We start from the raw sequence: 20,007 nt of genomic DNA on the forward strand, positions 1-20,007 counted from the left end.
TTTTGCTACCACCACCACCCTCACGGGTCGCATGCACGCTCCCAGGAGGGGCCTGTCCCAGTCGGCTCAGCCCTACTGCCAGAGCATCCCCACCTGGCTGAAGCTGACAGCTGATGATGTGAAGGAGCAGATCTACAAACGAGCCAACATGAAGAGCCTAACTCCTCACAAATCTGTGTGATCTGAGAGACTCACATGGTGTTACACAAGTATGTTTTGTGAAGGCAATAAAATCTTGAGAACTCTTAAGTGCAAAGGACTTGCTCCTGATCTTCCCGAGGATCTCTATCATTTAATTAAGAAAGCTGCTGCTATTCGACAGAGAAGGCAATGGCAACCCACTCCAGTACTCTTGCCTGGAAAATCCCATGGACAGAGGAGCCTGGTAGGCTGCAGTCCATGGGGTGCCAAAGAGTTGGACATGACTGAGCTACTTCACTTTCACTTTTCACTTTCATACATTGGAGAAGGAAATGGCAACCCACTCCCGTGTTCTTGCCTGGAGAATCCCAGGGATGGCAGAGCCTGGTGGGCTGCCGTCTATGGAGTCGCACAGAGTCGGACACGACTGAAGCGACTTAGCAGCAGCAGCAGCAGCAGCAGCTTCTATTTGAAAGCATCTTGAGAAGAACAGAAAGGATAAAGATGCTAAATTCCATCTGACTCTGATTGAGAGCCATATTCACATTATAATACCAAAGGAGTCCTCCTCACTAATTGGAAATATGAGTCAGCATAGCCTCTGCCCTGGTTGCATAAATTTGTCTATTGTACTCAAGCCATAAAACCATTGTTTAACAGGAAAAAAAAAATCCAAAGAACTCTTAAAACTCAACCATAAGAAAACAGCAGGCAAAATATCTGAAGAGATATCAATATCTCACCAAATGAAATATGTAAATGGAAAATAAGCATGTGAAATGATGGTTCAGTTCAGTTCAGTCGCTCAGTCGTGTCCAACTCTTTTCGACTCCATGAACTGCAACACGCCAGGCCTCCCTGTCCATCACCAACTCCCAGAGTCCACCCAAACCCATGTCCATCGAGTTGGTGATGCCATCCAACCATCTCATCCTCTGTCGTCACCTCCTCCTCTTGCCCTCAATCTTTCCCAGCATCAGGGTCTTTTCAAATGAGTCAGCTCTTCTCATCAGGTGGCCAAAGTATTGGAGTTTCAGCTTTAACATCAGTCCCTCCAATGAACACCCAGGACTGGTCTCCTGTAGGATGGACTGGTTGGATCTCCTTGCAGTCCAAGGGACTCTCAAGAGTCTTCTCCAACACCACAGTTCAAAAGCATCAATTATTCGGCACTCAGTCTTCTTTATAGTTCAAAGAAGACTAGATGGACCTTTGTTGTCAAAGTAATATCTCTGCTCTTTAATATGCTTTCTAGGTTGGTCATAACTTTCCTTCCAAGGAGCAAGCGTCTTTTAATTTCATGGCTGCAATCACCATCTGTGGTGATTTTGGAGCCCAGAAAAATAGTCAGCCACTGTGTCCAGTTTCCCCATCTATTTGCCATGAAGTGAGGGGACCAGATGCCATGATCTTAGTTTTCTGAATGTTGAGCTTCAAGCCAATTTTTTCACTCTCCTCTTTCACTTTCATCAAAAGGCTCTTCAGTTCTTCCTCACTTTCTGCCATAAGGGTGGTGTCATCTGCATATCTGAGGTTATTGTTATTTCTCCTTGGCAATCCCAGTTTGTGCTTCTTCCAGCCCAGTGTTTCTCATGATATACTCTGCATGTAAGTTAAATAAGCAGGGTGACAATATACAGCCTTGACATACTCCTTTCCCTATTGGGAACCAGTCCGTTGTTCCATGTCCAGTTCTAACTGTTGCTTCCTGACCTGCATACAGGTTTCTTAAGAGGCAGATCAGGTGGTCTGGTATTCCCATCTCTTTCAGAATTTTCCACAGTTTATTGTGATGCACACAGTAAAAGGCTTTAGCATAGTCAATAAAGCAGAAATAGATGTTTTTCTGGAGCTCTCTTGCTTTTTTGATGATCCAGCAGATGTTGGCAATTTGATCACTGGTTCCCCTGCCTTTTCTAAAACCAGCTTGAACATCTGGAAGTTCACGGTTCACATATTGCTGAAGCCTGGCTTGGAGAATTTTAAGCATTACTTTACTAGTGTGCGAGATGAGTGCAATTGTGTGGTAGTTTGCACATTCTTTGGCATTGCCTTTCTTTGGGATTTGAATGAAAACTGATGAGGGAAACATAAATTCAAACAACAATGACATACTACTACCTATCTATTAGAACGGCTAACATTCAAAACACCAATTGTTGGCAAGGATGTGGAACAACAGGAACTCTTACTAACTTTTGGTGGGAATGTAAAATGGTATAATCACTTTGGAAGATAGTTTAGCAGTTTCTTGCAAGCTAAACACAGTCTTACCATACAATCCAGCAATTGTGTTCCTAGGTATTTATCCAAATGAGAAGAAAGTATGTCCATACAAAAACATGTACACAAATGTTTACAGCAGCTTTATTCATAATTTCCCAAACTTAGAAACCACCAATATGTCCTTCAGTAAGTAAACAGATAAACAAACCGTGGTGCATACATACAATGAATTTAGTTCAGAAATAGAAAGGAATGAGCTGCCAAGTCACAGAGACATTAAATGTATACTGTTAAGTGGAAGAAGCCAGTCTAAAAAGACGACATGCCATGTGATTACACCTATATGACATTCTGGAAAGGCAACACTATGGAGTCAGAAATAAAAATCAGCAGTTACTAGAGGCTCAGCAGAGGACATGAGGTGCGTTGAAAGGAAAAATAAGTGCAGCACAGAAGATTTTTAAGGCAATGAAAGTATCCTGTATGATACTTTAATGGTACATACATGACTTTATGTTTTCATCAAAAGTCATAGACTTGTACAACGTAAAAAGTGCACCCTAACATAAACCATGGACTTTCGTTAAAAGCAATGTAACAATATTGGTTCAACTGTAATTAATGCACTAATATTGCAAGATGTTAATAATAAGAGTATCTATAGCATCTGTGGCTGGGGGTGGTGGTATATGAGAATTCTTTCCGTTTTGCTCAATTTAACATAGAACAACCACTTTAAAAAGTAAAGTCAAGCTGCATTCCCTTCAACTGGACAGCAAGTCTGTCACTGAAGGGTGATCTGGGAAGTCATCTTCATTTGCAGAGGCATTGTCTTCGAGGGCCCCCTAGAGCTAGTAAGAAAGCTATAAATGCCTATTTGCATAAACTGTGTTGTGAAGGACATTCAAGTAACTTAGATGTTCCCTCTGGATATGGGAATAGGAACATCAGAGTAAGAAAGAAACTTTTTTTTTTTTTTTTACTGATTATTCATTTCTGCAGGTTATTTTTTATCATGCATTTTTTATGTCTTAAAAAAAAAAGTATTATCAAAAGTAAAATGAAAAATAAGTTTGCAACCTTCCACTCCTCACACCTGCTTTAATGTCCCAAGAGTAATCCACTATTAATAGTTTTGATGTATACCCTTTCAGATATTTATCCTTTCCTCTGTAGGTTTTTCTAGCCCAACAATGTATCTATGTCTACATATGAAATTATGGAATAAACTACTTAAAAATTACTTAGATACACCCAAAATAAAAGTCAACTAATATAAATAAATAAGAACAAAGACAGAAATGAAAAACATTCTCATCTGCAAAAAAACAAAACAAAGAACCCAAAACAAACATTCTTCTGAAAACAGTGTTCAGGCATCAAGCCTCTATCCGGAAGATGTACAAAAGAACACACTCATAAAATTTGGAATGCTATTTCATAAGGTTCACAGTATCCTGTAGCCCACTCATGATTTCTCTACACCCAGGTTTAAAACCTCTAAGTTAAGGAGAATGAAATATGAATTTATCTTTTTATTTTCCAAATTTTAAAATTTATAGTTGACAAAATATTTACAACCTAAAATTACTGACTTCTTTTAGCTTTAAACAAAGTAATTAATTGCATATTAATTAATCCATATTTCCTTCAAACTAATAACGCTACTTTTTCATCTATAATTTATGTCATCACTTAGATTATCAAACAGATCCAATAAAATTTTAAAACAATTGCTACTTTTTTTTTTTTACTCTGGATTAATTATTCACTATTAAGTCATTTCAGAGAAGGCAATGGCACCCCACTCCAGTACTCTTGCCTGGAAAATCCCATGGATGGAGGAGCCTGGTAGGCTGCAGTCCGTGGGGTCGCTAAGAGTAGGGCATGACTGAGCAACTTCACTTTCACTTTTCACTTTCCTGCACTGGAGAAGGAAATGGCAACCCACTCCAGTGTTCTTACCTGGAGAATCCCAAGGACAGGGGAGCCTGGTGGGCTGCCGTCTATGGGATCGCACAGAATCGGACACGACTGAAGTGACTTAGCAGTATTAAGTCATTTCTAATTCACTAAATAAATTTTACAGGTAGAAAAAAAATCTTACCTGCAAAATGGGAAAAGTAGCAGTGGTGATGCCCATTTTGTGTAAATTTAAGAGCATTTCACTTCCACTCCATACTTTACAGGATGATTCATAATTCCTTTCCACAAGATGTTCAGAGCTTGCTTCTAACCAACTGGAATAAAATAAAACAATTTCATCAACCAATATCATCTTTATGTGCACCACTATTTCAACAGAACAAACAGAAATATGATACATTGATCTGTATTCCTTGATGCTCTTAGCACATAAATGTAGATTAATTAAGACATATGTTAAATAGCATGTATGCTTCATATTACAAAGTAATCATACAGCTAAAAAGCAAACTTTTGTTCAGAAAAGAGACAGATGCATGTGATCCCCAATTTGTGTTTTGTGAATTTACACTGCTTAACTGGTGTGTCTCTCCAACTGACAAATTTGGTCTGCACATAAAAAGAAACACAAGAAAGCTAATAAAGAAATTACAGCATTAAATATTAACATTAAAATGGAATTACTAGAAAACAACTAATATATTGACTCAGAAACACACGAGAGGCATTTGTACATTCAGTGAGTATTTAAATGTATTAATGCCAGACACTACACTGGGTAGTGGAAATACAGCAGTAAATAAAATAGGTAAAGTCCTTATTCTTATGGAAATGAGATTTTACTAAAGGGAAGTAGAAATAAACTTAGAAACAAATCCATGAACATGAAAACATTAGGTAGTGATAGTGATATTATGAAAATAAATTGGATTAATGTCATCTAATTGCTACTTTCATTTGGAGTGTCAAGGAAGCTCTCCTAGAGGTGACATTTATTCTAACAACTGAATGCAGAAAGCACTCAGTCATGTGAGAATCAAGGGGAAAAAATAAATGAGTATTCCAAGCAGAAAGAATGTCTGGGGGTGGTTAACAAATTTTGCTTATTTAAAAACCTCAAAGTCAACGTAATTACAACACAACAGGCAGAGAGAATAATAGTATGAGCAATGTTAGTGTGATAAGTAGGAATCAGATGATATCGGGCCAGGATAAGAAGTCTGAATTCTATTCAGAGTATAATGGGAAGATTTTAAATGGAGGATTTCAAATAAGAGAGATAATCTACTTTAAGCATTTAAAAGATGATTCCAGTTTAAAGGCAGAACGCATTATAGGAGAAAGGCAAAAATGAAAGCAGAGACCTATTAGGAGGCTGCCCTTGTGGCTCAGCTGGTACAGAATCCGCCTGCAATGCGGGAGACCAGGGTTTGATCCCTGGGTCAGGAAGAACCCCTGGAGCAGGGAAAGGCTACCCACGCCAGTATTCTGGCCTGGAGAATTCCATGGACTGTATAGTCCATGGGGTCGCAAAGAGTCGGACATGACTGAATGATTTGCACTTCACTTCAACCGTGTTCTAGGGGGTTCCTAGTGGCATTAGTAGTCAAGAACCCGCTGCAAATGCAGGAGACATAAGAGACACAGCTTTGATCCCTGGGTCAGGAAGACACCCTGGAGAAGGAAATGACTACCCATGCCAGTATCCTTGCCTGCAGAATCCCATGGACACAGGGGCCTGTCAGGTTAAGGTCCGTAGAGCTGCAAAAAGTAGGACACAACTGAAGTGACTCAGCACATGCATGCAGTGTTCTAGTTGAGAGAAGATTCTGGGATGACAGATATGAGATTGAAGGATTTGGGATATACTGTGTAGGTGGCATTTTTAAAACTTACTGGCGAATTGGATGAGGTGAGACAGTAATCAAGGATAATACTTAGATATTTGATTTGAGGAACTGGTTGGTGGTACCTGCTTAGATAAGGAAGACAGAGCAGGTGGGGTAAGTAGGGAAAGAAAGGAGTATTTTGGAAAGTTGAAATTTTATATCCAAACAGAGATAGAAAGCATAGTTGAGTAGATAAAAACAGCATTCCAGGGAGAGACTGGGACAAATACAGATTCAGGCCTCGTCCGCACTGCTTTTGAGTTATGTAATTTAAGGAAAATGAAGAACTAGAAAAGAAATGAGCATCCAAGACCAAGCCCTAACACACTTAAATATTTAAACATCAAACAAATTAAAAACTATCAAAAGAAACTGAGAAAGAACGGACTGTGAGGAGGAAGAAAACCAGGAGGTGTCACAGAAGCTGTCTAAGGAAAACACATTCCTGTGTGTCTGCTTGTTCTCACTACTTCACTTCTGATACCTCTGGTCTCACATGCATGTCAGTTTTTTCCCCCACACAAGCAATTCTCTGAGACATCAGACGGGTGTCCTATAATTCAATTCAATTTTGACACTAACTGAATTTGCAGAGACCCCACAGATTAAGTACTCAGTCTCATTAGACAGTCCCTCCTCCCTCCCCCAGCCTCAGATGCCAGTTGCAAAAGTCCAGGTTGTCATCTGTGCTTCTGACCAAATACCTGTAAGTCAGAGGTTCCCACAACCCCCTCCTCAGGTTGGGCATTTACTAGAACAGCTCAGAAATCAGGGAAACACATTTACCAGTTTATTATATAATAAAGGATATAGATAAAAAGTCAGATGCAAGTGATAAATACGGTGAAGTCAGGAAGGTTGCCGGGCACAGAAACTTCTGTCCTTTTGTGCAATACACCACACTCCAAGTATATAGATGTGTTCACCAATGTAGAATCTCTCTGAAGCTTTTTTTTTTTTTTGGTATTTTTATGAAGACTTCATTACAAAGGCATGATGGAACATTAATTCATTATCCAGCCCCTCTCCTCTTTCCAGGGGGAGGTGGAGCTCAAAGTCCCAACCTTCTAAATATGGCTTGGTTTTTCTAGTGACTGGATCCATTCAGGAGCCCTTCAACCATCACCTCATTAGAATAAAAGACAGTCCTATCACCCAGGAAATCCCAGGGGATTTAGGAGTTCTGTTAGGAACTGGGGTCAAAAATGAAACAACAAAACAGAAGATGCTCTTAGTGCTCTTATCAATTAGGAAACTACAAAGGTTTTAGGAACTCTGTGCCAGAAACGGGCGACAGAGACCTATATATATTATTCCACAGAAGACAAAGACACTGTTCATAAAGGTGGTATTCAACAGCAACCAACACTGCTGAGAGGCTAAGTAAGATAACAGAAATAACCTTTGCATTGGGCCATCTGTGGGCCTCTGGTGATCTTGATAAGAACAATCTCAGTAGAATTATGCATACAGAAACACTACAGGGATGGGTGAGGAAAGAATGGGAAATGAGAAAATAGAATCAGCAAATACGGATAACTCTTTCAGCATCTATGCTGTGAAACAGAAATGACAAACTTCTACACAGTAAAAACACCTCAAGGAAAGACTTAATCAATAGGAAAGTTTGGGCTAGGCTATCTCTATGTTTAACTGGCAAGGAACAATCCATTTCCCAAGTAGTCTGGTCCAAGTTTACTGATTATAAAATACTTGGCATAATAGAACATGTTTCCAATACAAAGGCAGCCAAATGACACTGAAAGACAAATGCTCTTACTTAATGAGGCTACAGCACACAGCTCGTAGGGGTTCATGATCTTTCTTCCTTATATTATAGTTAATCATACTATCTAGTTCATCCCGAGCAAATCGAAGCTGAACTTCCGTTACACTGTAACTTGCTGATTCCCGAGCACAGTCCTCAATGTTATGAGCTTCATCTAAAATGACAACCTGTTCTTTCAGATTGATGTCCATCTATAAGATAAAAGAGTTTTCTTGTAAAACGTTCAGCAAAATGGATTTAACAGCAATAGGCAGGTCACTTCATTCAAAAATTTACACCACAGGCCAATATCACAAGTCCAACTACAGAAGTAACTGATTCTCAGTCTTAAAACTTGTAAAGCACTTAGACCAACCAAATATCTATAGAGTTATCCATTTTTCACCCTCAAAATACTTGTAAACCTATCAACCAAAATAATATGTGTTAAGTGACCCAGGATCAAGGTATAGCTGGTTACACAAAGGATTGTTAAGGATCTTCAACATAACTTAAAAAGCAGAAGTTTTAAAAAACCTGATTTAAAAAAAATTTTTTAATTAAAAAAAATTTTTTTTAAATAACAGCACAAGATTCAAAAGGCTCTCAAAATACTAATATATTATGTATCTGTTTCATTTCAGTCTTTTCTGCAATTCTTTAGAGAACTACTCTTCCCCAACACCCATGTGATGTCGGTAGGACTGTTAATCTGTTAAACAAGGTACCACTCTCATAATGTGGGTAGATTCAGAATCCAGGCCTGTCAATTAAATAAAGTATTCCATTCCTGTGTAGTCACACTAGTTCAAGAATGAGTATGAGATCCAATCTAGGCCATCCAGAGTAATTATAGGTGACTATCCTTTTTTTCCAGGTTACCTAGCTGGAAAAAAGCTAGCGAACTATAGTTATCACTGTTTCCACTGGGAAGAACTTGCCTGATTATAAAGCCACCACAATAGTCAAGTATTTTTTTCATAAGTCCTACCAAAGCTGGGTTTGTGTCAATGGCAACTGAAAGAGTTCTAATACAAACTGTCACAAAGCAATTGCCACTGAGTTATTCTGAGGAACAATAATATACAGAGGGCTGGAGATGGTTGAGGGAAAAAAAATGAAGGAGTAGGAAATATACTGGGGTTTAAAAGATGAGTGGAATTTGGATTTGGACAGACAGAGAGTAGGGCAATTCAATACATAGAGGTGTAATCAAAAGCAGAGATACAGGAAAGAACAAGGTATCCTCAGGGGATTGTGAGGTAATTTTTCAAGTGCTCAAGTTGGAAGTCTGTAGCAGAAAAGGCTGAAAAGGCAGATTCAGGTTAGACCATTGATCATCTTGAGAAAGCTTGAGAAATATGGACTTTATCCATATGAGATTTTTAAGCAGAGGAAAGATGTTATAAAAGTAATATTAGAAAGACTGATTTGGCATTGATATATACAGTTGGTCAAAGGAAAGAGACCTAGTTGAAAGGCAACCAAACAAAAGGATGTATAGTTGGAGGAGCTGAAGGCAAGGAGGCAGAAGGGGCTGAGAAGTCCTTGTGATAGGCTGTGTGCATGCTCAACCATAGGGGTATTAAATATAATGCCATTCATTTTGAACTTCCAGAAATAGAAAGCTAATGAGAGTTGTACAGTCAGTTCTAAAAAGAGGAGCAATAATATACCATTATTCATTCTTTGTCTTACGCTGTAACAACTGGATGTCTCTAAGAACCAGGTAAACATAAATGTTGTATCCAAAGTTCACTTATTCAAAGCTCACAAAAAATAATTTGCATAGTATGCATATTCTCCCAATGTAAGTTCTTCAAAACATAGATTTAGATAAATATTTTATAATAATTCTTTATAGCTATCATAAAGTGATACCTATAAATGAGTCTCAAATGGAGATAATTTTGCAGCCGAGGGGATATTTGGCAATATCTGGAGACATTTTTGACTGTGACAACTGTGAGTATACTATTGGTATCTAACGTACAAAACCAGAGACGCTAATAAACATCCTATAATGCACAGGACAGCCCACCACAACGAAGTATGTAGCCCAAAATGTCATTGCTGTCAAGGTTGAAAAATTATTTTATAATTCCACTTCAGTACTAGGTCCTTAAAAGTACTTATTACTTTGATAATTAAAATGACAATGTCTAAAATTCATTTTTTAATATCCCCTAGAATACACTTTGAACATTCTGTTTATACATTTTTCATAAATTAGGTATAAAGTAAAAGGCATTAAAATATCTAAAAGTTTTTACATTCATCACATATCCCAATAAATAGGAAAAAAATTATTTTAATTTTTACATATCTACTCACAGTTTCCCTTATCTGTGCATCTAGAAGATAGTTGTAGGGACAAAATATTATGTCAGCATTTTGCATTAGTTCTCGTGCTGTGTAATATGGACATGCCTTTAGTTTTCTCCCCAAGCTGACAAGTTCTTCTATATCCCAGGCCTTGTGCATCCCTTGGAAAGTCTGTAATGTGTGTTGATCACTCATTTTATGAACACCATGATAAAAATAGCAGGATTTTCCCTGAAAACAAATATGTACAGTTGAAACACTAAAACAGAAGAACTAAAACAAGTTTATCTCAGAATTTTTAAAGCATCATTTAAGCCACAATATAAAGATTTAACAGAGGAGACAGAGTACACCAGGTCTATAATAGAACCGTTTTAAAGAACTACATTAGCTAACACAGATAGAGCTCCAGATCAGTACAGCTCTAGACACTCCAGATTAACTTGAGAAACATTTTTATTAAATTATCTTTAATTGAAGGATAACTGCTTTACAATATTGTGTTGGTTTCTGCCATACATCAACATGTATCAGCCATAGGTATACATATGCCTCCTCCCTCCTGAACCTCCCTCCCACCTCCCACACTTTCCCACCCCTCAAGATTGTTATAGAGCCCCAGTTTGAATTCCCTAAGTCACACAGCGAATTCCCATTGGCTTTCTATTTTACATATGGTAGTGTATATGGAGAAACATATTTTTTTAAGTATATTTGTTGTGAGTTTGTTCTGATTAAAGTTATATTAGGCAAAAATATTTCTGGAAGGATACATAAGAGCAATAGTATCACTGCTGCTGCTGCTGCTGAGTCGCTTCAGTCGTGTCTGACTCTGTGAGACCCCATAGACGGCAGCCCACCAGGCTCCCCCGTCCCTGGGATTCCCCAGGCAAGAACACTGGAGTGGGTTGCCATTTCCTTCTCCAATGCATGAAAGTGAAGAATGAAAGTGAAGTCGCTCAGTCGTGTCTGACTCCTAGCAACCCCATGGACTGCAGCCCATCAGGCCCTCCATCCATGGGATTTTCCAGGCAAGAGTACTGGATAGTTGCTCTCAAAGATGAGAGCCAAATGACTTGGGATAGGACTGAGAGAGATTTTTCTCTATAGACATTTCTGTATCTTTTCAGTTTGAGCCATGAGACAGTACTACTTAATCAAATACAAATATTAATAAAAACAAAGGAAGGAAAAAAGAATGGCAAGTGGGAAAGAAGGAAGAAGAAATGTCCCAGGGGACAAAAGTATTCATCATATAAAATTGGAAAACACAAGTGTACCAAAAATCTATAAATTACCTAAAGTCCCACTATATCAAAAATGTACTATTAATATTTTGATGTATCTCATTTCAGATTTCTTCTCTATATATCAATATATCTCTGTAATGTGACCCAATATTAAAATAAGAACAAATCAAATTTTCCCCAGGTGCATGCACTGAGGATTACTAACAATCCAGTCACTAAGTGTTTTTTACAAAACTGGTACTGCCTTTTTTCTCATAGCCTATTTTACTGAAAATCTTATCAAATATATCTTTTCATATCACTAAGTTTTTTTTCATTGTTGCTAACATATATTGGATTAATGTGCCACATCTGATGAATCAGTTTATCACTGGATACTTAGACTGGTTTCAATTTTTGCTTTATAAATAATGCTGCAACAAGCACTTTTATGCCCATTTCTAAATATTTTCTTATCATACATTTTTAGAAATGGCATTATGAGATCAGAGAGTATATTTTTCAGTTTCTTGAAAACTGTATTGTCAAATTATCCTCCAGAAAATGTTTATGAACATTTTATATTACCCTTTTTCCACACCTTTATCAACATTATCTTTTTTTATTTTTGCCTATTTTAAAGGCAAAAATAGAATCTTCTTTCAGGTAATATCTACTAATGTCCTTTGCCATTCTATTATTGAAGTAAAGAAATTTTATTAACATATATACACTAATCAAAAATAAGATGTTTGATAAAACACAGTCCTAGCAAAGGCATCATATCCTATTAAAAGGTTTATAAAATTAGAAGTATAAACTTCTACTTCTATTAGAAATACACAGGAAATTTAACTACCAAATAAAATTTCACCATTAATGTGATTATATATATAGTGCACTGTTTAATAGCTCCCACCAAATTGGAAATAAACTAAATATCTACCAACAGAGGATATGTTAAATAAATTCTGGCAAATTCATATAAATGGTATGTGCTATGCTTAGTTGCTCAGTTGTGTCCAACTTTGCAACTCCATAGACTGTAGGCCACTAGGCTCCTCTGTCCATGGGGATTCTCCAAGCAAGAATACTGGAGTGGGTTGCCATGCTCTCCTTCAGGGGATCTTCCCAACCCAAGGATTGAACCCAAGTATGGTCCTTAAAAAATGAGGTTGATTTGTCTTTGTGCTGATTTTTAAGCTTTAAAAATAATCTATACACATACCTTATACAAAACATATAAGTGTTTTTTTTTTTTTTTAAATTTCAGGTATACACGTGCTCCCCATCCTGAATTATAAGTGTTTTAGAAGAATATACATAAAACTTTACAGTAGGTCCCTTAAAGAGATGGAAAGAACTGGAAAGAGAAATCTTCTCCTTTCATTTAATATCTTTCCATAATTTTGAGTCTCTAACCATGTATGTTAGTTTTCTTTTTCAATTGTCATTTGGTACTAAGTGGGCCATTTTAATATTCATTAATTATATATATATATATTAATTTTATATATCAATAAAAAATTAATGTGATTTTGAAATCTAATATTTATCTTTCCCAGTTTGTTATTCTTAACCACTGGGGAGATGTATGTGTGTGTATGTGTATTTTTATCTACAAACCATCAAAAACGAAAATCTGTTTTTAAAATATTCATACATTATTACATATACAAAAATATCTAGACACTGCTAGAAATGGAGTAACTCATAAAAAGGTCATAACCCACAAAAGATGTCTGCAAATTCAAGGACAAGAAATGGTCAGCTGAGGACTGCTAATTCAGCCATACTACTTATTGTTCCTCCAAGGTGTTAAAAATCAGAATTAGAAAGGGCTCACCTAACCGTGTTCACTTGCTTCAATTTTGTATTATTTTCACTTACTTTATCTAATCTCTATTATTCTCTTTAATCCTTCATGCCATGTCAACTTCCCTATACCATATGCCACCATTTGTTTTTGTTTCTAATGCAGTGAAAACTGTAATGGTTAAGAGAAAACTTGCTTTCTTTCTTGCTGATTAGTTGTCTGTCACTGGGCAAACTTCAGGGCCCATCTTTCTCATGTGACTAGGCATCAAGAGTAGCTGAACTAGAAGCCTTTGAAGAGTTCTCCGACCACTGACTGCCATTTCTGAAGTTCTGTCTAGCTCTAAAATTCTATGATTTTGGGTCTAGAGACCCAAATATGGAAATATGTCAAGTATCTTTCATACTGACTTTGATATCAGATTGAGCTTAATAATGACATTCACCATTTCTTCATTCCAAGTACCTTTCATACTATTCTGAAAGTTTTTATTTGTACTGATAACAAAGTGATCACTAAGTTGCCTTCAAGTCTATGGTTATGGACTGTTAAATCTCATCTTAACAAAAAACAGATATTCTTCTATACCTAAAATAATTTTTTAAAATGATTTCTAGGGCTAGTTAAGATGATTTTTTTCTTAATTGAAACAAAATTTTACTTTTAGCAGATATGTGCATTGCTTTTCCAGTATAGGAATATAAGAGAAACAGTGAACAAAAACACATGTGCCTTTGGATCAAGCCAAAAAATCAGAAAGTTTACACTTTAAGGGCACTTAGAATGACACTGCTGTGCAGGCTGATAGCAAAACCAGAAAAGCTCATCCATTTTAGCAGTGTAATATAACCCAGAGGGGAGTCTGTCAATTGAAGTGTTATCACACTCTAAACTCTTTTTCACTTAAACTGTCAGTTATCAATTTATCATTTCTCTTTGGTAATTCAGCCATAGTAAACACAGACACCTTTAGTGACTTTGTAATTGGCCCTCATTACAATACCAAATTACCCTTATGGCTTGGGAACAAGAAAAAGAATGCTCATGTATGCCTTATGAGCTAGCCATTCTGAGGCAGAATTAGGTCAAGACAAATGCAGATAGCTTCAATTATTTATATTGTTAATATTCAAAAATAAAATATTTGTTTACTTTAAAACAGAACCTGAAGGCCAGTGAAAGTTCTGAATATTCAAGTCTATTTGATTTTTATTTTTACAAGATTCAAACTTAGGAGAGTAAAGATCAATCAAAAGACATAACCAGCACTGCAGGATTCTAAAAGATTACATAAAATATTTGCTTTCAATGCATAATCACATGATAAGTTTCTCAATAGCAAGTAGCAAAAAATAATGACTATGCCAGCAAATCTTTCTGCACAGACTAAAAACAAATTTCAAGCATTTGAGGAATTTAGTAGATCAGTTAGCCACATATGGAAAGAAGTCTACTTAAGTATAAAATTTATGGGTTTTTATCATGAAGAGCCTTTTCTCTATTTTATTTTTTTTTTAACATTCAGCTTTTTAATATTTTTATCTCTCTTTGAAGAGAACTTTTTAAATATACAGTGAAAAGATTGCACAATTCCTCAGTTACAAAGAATATATATGGAAACAAATATGATCATACAATTTTAACAATGGTTTTGATTCAGTTATTCTGTATTCTCTTCTTGATTCTAAAAAAGTCATTTAAGTTTTTCCATTGAAGCCCTTTAGTACTTATATTTCATATTATCTATTGGGTTTGTGTATCTATTGAGGCTTCTTTTGAATAATTCCAATAAAGGTTGAATAAATTTCATATAATAATAGGAAGCACTGAAAAAGAAAAGCATAATAAAAAATAATCTATTCACATTATACATTAGGGGATGATATACAGTTAAATGAAACTAGAGTCTAAGAGGCTATGGCTCTTAGACTTTTGTGTAGAACCAACTATGTTGGTTCGACAAAATACAGAAAGACACAACTTTCAAAATATATTAAAATATCATTGGTCATTTCATATACTATCAATTTATGGTTCAACTATAATTTCTGGGTATAATTCCAGACTTGTAACTTCAATTTTGGAGTAAACTAGTTATCTAACTGGTACACAGACAACTAAACTAATACTGGCAAAATATTATCAAAAAATCATTACTTTAGTGAGATTTATTTATTTCCACCTAGCCAAAATTCATATTATTCTAAATTTCCCTAGAAAATTTCAAATCCATAAATAACATATCTTTAGTTAATAATTTACTGTAATTTTAAAAAGAAGTTTATACTAATCAGAATGATGAGACAGTGAAATCATTACATTTCTCAATTCAAAAACATTTTAAAATTTGCCCAGAGAGGTCGTATGCAAATTACCTTATTCTGAAATTTTTTAATATATAAAATATATCAATTAGATCTAGTTAGGCTAAATCACTTAAATGTTTTTTTCTCATTTGACCTCTATGTTTGACTATCTTTGAAAGAAGAAATTAAGACATGGAAATTAATTTTCAAGGAATTAAATAAATATCCCCATGTTTTAGCACAAAAACTAATAATTTTAAACTTGAATAAAAGATTTCCTTATGGTAAAATTATTTTTTAAAAAATATCAACACTAGCAATCAATCTGACTTAAGTTATCACTGTAAATGTACATATAAAATGAACACATTAAAAATGGAGTAATTTTTATCTTTTCAGTCTAATTTTTTGCCTAAAATAAATGAACTTTACTCACATTTTTTCCATCCAGCAATTCCATGCACTTTTCATTTCTGTTGAAGTTACCCATTACTTCTGGATGGACACAAGTATGATCCCTGCTGGAAAGAATAGTCATCAGGACCCCTGAGTACGCTGTTCTCTGGAGCTCTCTAGTAATCTGAGCAATCTGCTTGTGTGTGCGTGTCCCAAAATATATTTTGGGTATCTTGAACTTCCCCCCATGATCCTTCTTAGTGGTATTTGAAGAATCTTCACTGTTTCCTTGTTTGGTAGAACAGCAGCACCTAGAACAGTGACCAGGGGGCTGTAACAAAGGAAAGAAAAGATGACTATTGTCTGGACTACCATAAAATTTTTATCAAACTTTTCATGGAATGAAAACTATAAGTAGCAAATCACAGTTGCCAAATAAAGGGAAATTCCATAATGTCACATCATCTAAAATTTGCCTTTAAAGAAAAAACTGCAAATTCAATTTCAAATTGGTTCTCTTTCTCTCTTGAGTTATAAATGTTTCCATATTTGCATTGTTTTCTAACATACTACCCCCACTCTCAAATTCCAAATGTTTTAAGTATATTTTAATTCTCCTCTTTCATAAATTATAAAACTAAGACAAAACGAAAGACAATTTTCATTTTTGCTTAGGCTTCAAGTGAATTGTGATATTACAGTTTAGATTTAAGAGTGTTATTTTTCTTCACAGCACAATCCATTCAAATATCCTTTAATAAACCAGTACTTTAAAAAGCATTTTAACATAACTTACAATAGAAACATCAAGCTGAATTTAAATCATCACTCAAAAACAATAAGAGAAAACTATTCTCTAGCAAAGGTATGAAAATGAATGCAAATTATTAATATTTAATAATGAAGACAGACTGCTTGTGTGGAACAAGTATATCTGAAATTCAATTACCGGTCATCAAATATAAATCCATCAGTACAATTATCATTCAAGATAGCTTTTCCTAGACAATTTTACTCAATTCAGTTTCATAATTAAAAGTTATATAAATGGCTCCTTAAATATACCATATGGAACATCAGGAGTACGTTATAATATTTACCTGGCTTTTCTCTATTTCCAAACTCAAATATTAAAAAAAAATAGCTTAATGCTATATATTAGAACACACTGGTTCTTAATAACTACTCTCTTCTCAACTTCAGTTACTATACAAATGAGACAGAATGCAGCCTCCTTTAAGAGAAAGATTAAGAAATGGTTAGTTTATAGGAATGGTCACTGATAGGGAAAAATACTAAATAGCACAGTAGCTTAAGAGAACTTGTACTAGAGAGTTTAAGTTTAGTAGAACAAACACTCCATTTAACTGAAGTTTTTTTTTTAAATTATAATCAGTAAGATTAGCCTTCATAAACAAATGCTAAGTCATAGCATGTTACACCACAATACTGGGGATCAAGCTGTCTTTTAGCCTCAACTCAGTGGAAAAGCAAGTTCAAATTACTCCCAGTCTCGCTCAACCTTGTCCGCCATTAAATATTACAATACATGATAGAATGGATGTAAATGTGACCCTTCTGGAGCTGTCACTCACTGGGATAAAAGGTTCACTGATGTGCCAAATAAACAGTCAGTCAAAGCAGATAAAGTTACAGCCATGCTGGAATTGTTACATTCCCCTCTCAGGTTGCCAGTAACAGCAGATTTCATTACAGAGTGCTGCCACATTAAATAGCCAGTTCCAAATATCCTGCCTTCTATATTGAATAATTACTTATTCACTGAAAGGATAAAAGAAGAGTTATGAATGGGGCTCTTGTCAACAGTGAGGCAGGAAACAGCTGACATGTGGTTTATGTTACATATGTTGCAATATCTAACAATTTCTGGTCACACAGAAAATGGAATGCAAATTATATCATGGTATTTCTGACTGAATTCCTTTTTGTCCTTTTCAATGATCAAATTAATTAACTTAGTAAAAGAATTAAGGTAACTCTTGGTAGCAGAATTAGTTTATTTTCATATTTTCAATCTTTTTACTCAATTATATCTCTTCCCTATGATACAGTTAAATTCATTGTGAATATTAGAATGCTAGGCCCAATGTATTACGATATTCTCTATGGATATATACAAGCCTAAAAGGAATTCAATAAAGTAGTCTTTTTCTCATGGCTTGGAAAACCTACTTTTTGATATGATACTTTTCAACATGAATTCCACTTAAAGCTTTAGGATCTACTCCTTTTATTTTCATTCTGCTATTTTTCTAAACAAAAAATTCAAACGTTATAGAAAAATACAAAATAAGTCAACCACCACATATAACTAGCAGATCCTCCTATATGTATCTTCCATATTTTTCCAATAAAAAAGGATGCTGTTATACAGTCTTATAACTTTCTGCTTTGCATTCAAATGGTTTAATTTTAAAAGCAGTATTTGCACTAGTAATTTTTTAAAGGGATCTGCTTACCTTAAAATGTTACACTAACAGCATAACTAACAAAAGCAAAAGATACAGGGACTTGTTTTAGAAAGTTCTTACTAGAGTAGCTTTATTTATGTACCTTAAATGTGTTTTTCACTCCGTAATTGAAAAAAATTATAAAACAGAACTAATTTTTATATTAAAAATGTTTTATGTTGGTTAAATCTTCAAGTGTTCTGAATTATACAATTTATGAAATCAAGGGTAACTCCTCAAGATGATGGTTTTCAGTGAGTGGCTGGGCAAGTAGAGTAGAAGACAGAAACTAAGAAAGTTGATTCTTATTTATTTGCAGATTTAAAGAAAAATTACTTCTTCAGAAGTGATCTTCTATTGAAGTTCCTATTTAAAGGATTTGGTATAATCATAGTTGAAGATGGAGAACACTGAACGCAATAATAGAACAGAGGCTTAAAAAAAAACAATTATTTAGGAACAAAAGATAATTATTTGTACCAAAATCACCAACTTTAAATTTTGTATGAAAACAGAGACAGAATCCTGAAAACAGCAATGATAAGAACTCATAAAATCCTCTAGTTCAAAATTAGGCTAATATTTTCTGGCTTCTCTCTGAAACTCTTTGACCTAGGGATCTTAAAACAACAGGTGAACAAAATTAAGTATTTTTCACCAAGTAATTCTCCTGCTGACTAATGATCAAGTTTACCTCCCACAAGGATATTTTCCTTTTGTTTTTGCTCTTTAAATTTATATAGATTGTATCAGGAAACTGGAGAATAAATTAAAAAGTATTCTTTCTCATCTAATATATCTAAACCTCAAGAAAGATAAAACACATAGGCTCCCCAAACCTGAAATCTCTAAGAACTGTTAAGTAGCAATATCATATGGTAGAACTAATCTCTTTAAGAGATGACTTCTTTTCCCATAGCTGGAAACTGTCTAGAGTTCCTTTTCTTCAACAAAAGGCAAGAAAACTTAACCCAAATAACAGCCCCCCAAAAATCTACTATCATAAGAGATGTGGATGTGACAGTTGTATTAGTTCCACATGTAGGAGTCAACTGTTTAAAAATACATTTCAAATCTACAATAGCCAAAAACTGTTCTTAGGAGCAACCAGGGATTTTAGAAAATTATCTTTGTGTCCAACAATTTCTATTTATTCCCTCTCTTCTCAGACTATATAGATATGCATTAATGTTTTTTGAAAGGATAAAGAATGAATATAATATTTGATCTTGAAAGGGCAACTTCTGAGTCCTTGCCACTATTCCTTTCACAAGGTTGTAATCAGAAATAGATTAAGATAACTGTGTCAACCTCTAAAGTTTCATAGCTCTCGCCAACCTTTCCCCTGAACAACAATGAAAATTACTGTGTTAAAATTACTATATTTACTTGGAAAAATAAAAATTAGCATGGTGACTAAATATGCCTGAAAAAAGATAATAATAAAGGAGTAGTGAGAAATGACTGCATTGTCAGAAAAGTTATTTTGTGAGTTCATAAATCAGGGGAGTATC

The 20,007-nt window shown here is 35.1% G+C and overlaps 1 protein-coding gene across 16 annotated transcripts in view; it reads right to left on the reverse strand.

The window, feature by feature from the left end:
* Positions 1 to 20,007, reverse strand: part of BRIP1 (BRCA1 interacting DNA helicase 1) — a 182,236-nt gene that overhangs the window by 113,416 nt on the left and 48,813 nt on the right. For all 16 annotated transcript variants that reach the window (XM_086355643.1, XM_086355640.1, XM_086355642.1 and 13 more), the window contains exons 7-10: positions 16,063 to 16,353; positions 10,285 to 10,506; positions 7,963 to 8,162; positions 4,475 to 4,607 (exon numbers count right to left, since the gene is read on the reverse strand). In XM_086355643.1, coding sequence (XP_086211769.1) covers positions 4,475 to 4,607; positions 7,963 to 8,162; positions 10,285 to 10,506; positions 16,063 to 16,353 — 846 coding nt within the window. The remainder of the gene's footprint in view (positions 1 to 4,474; positions 4,608 to 7,962; positions 8,163 to 10,284; positions 10,507 to 16,062; positions 16,354 to 20,007) is intronic.

This window comes from Bos grunniens, chromosome 19 (genome assembly GCF_055505025.1).
Source record: "Bos grunniens cultivar Pamir isolate PY7600 chromosome 19, Bosgru_T2T1.0, whole genome shotgun sequence".
In the NCBI taxonomy this organism is placed as follows: Eukaryota; Metazoa; Chordata; class Mammalia; order Artiodactyla; family Bovidae; genus Bos; species Bos grunniens.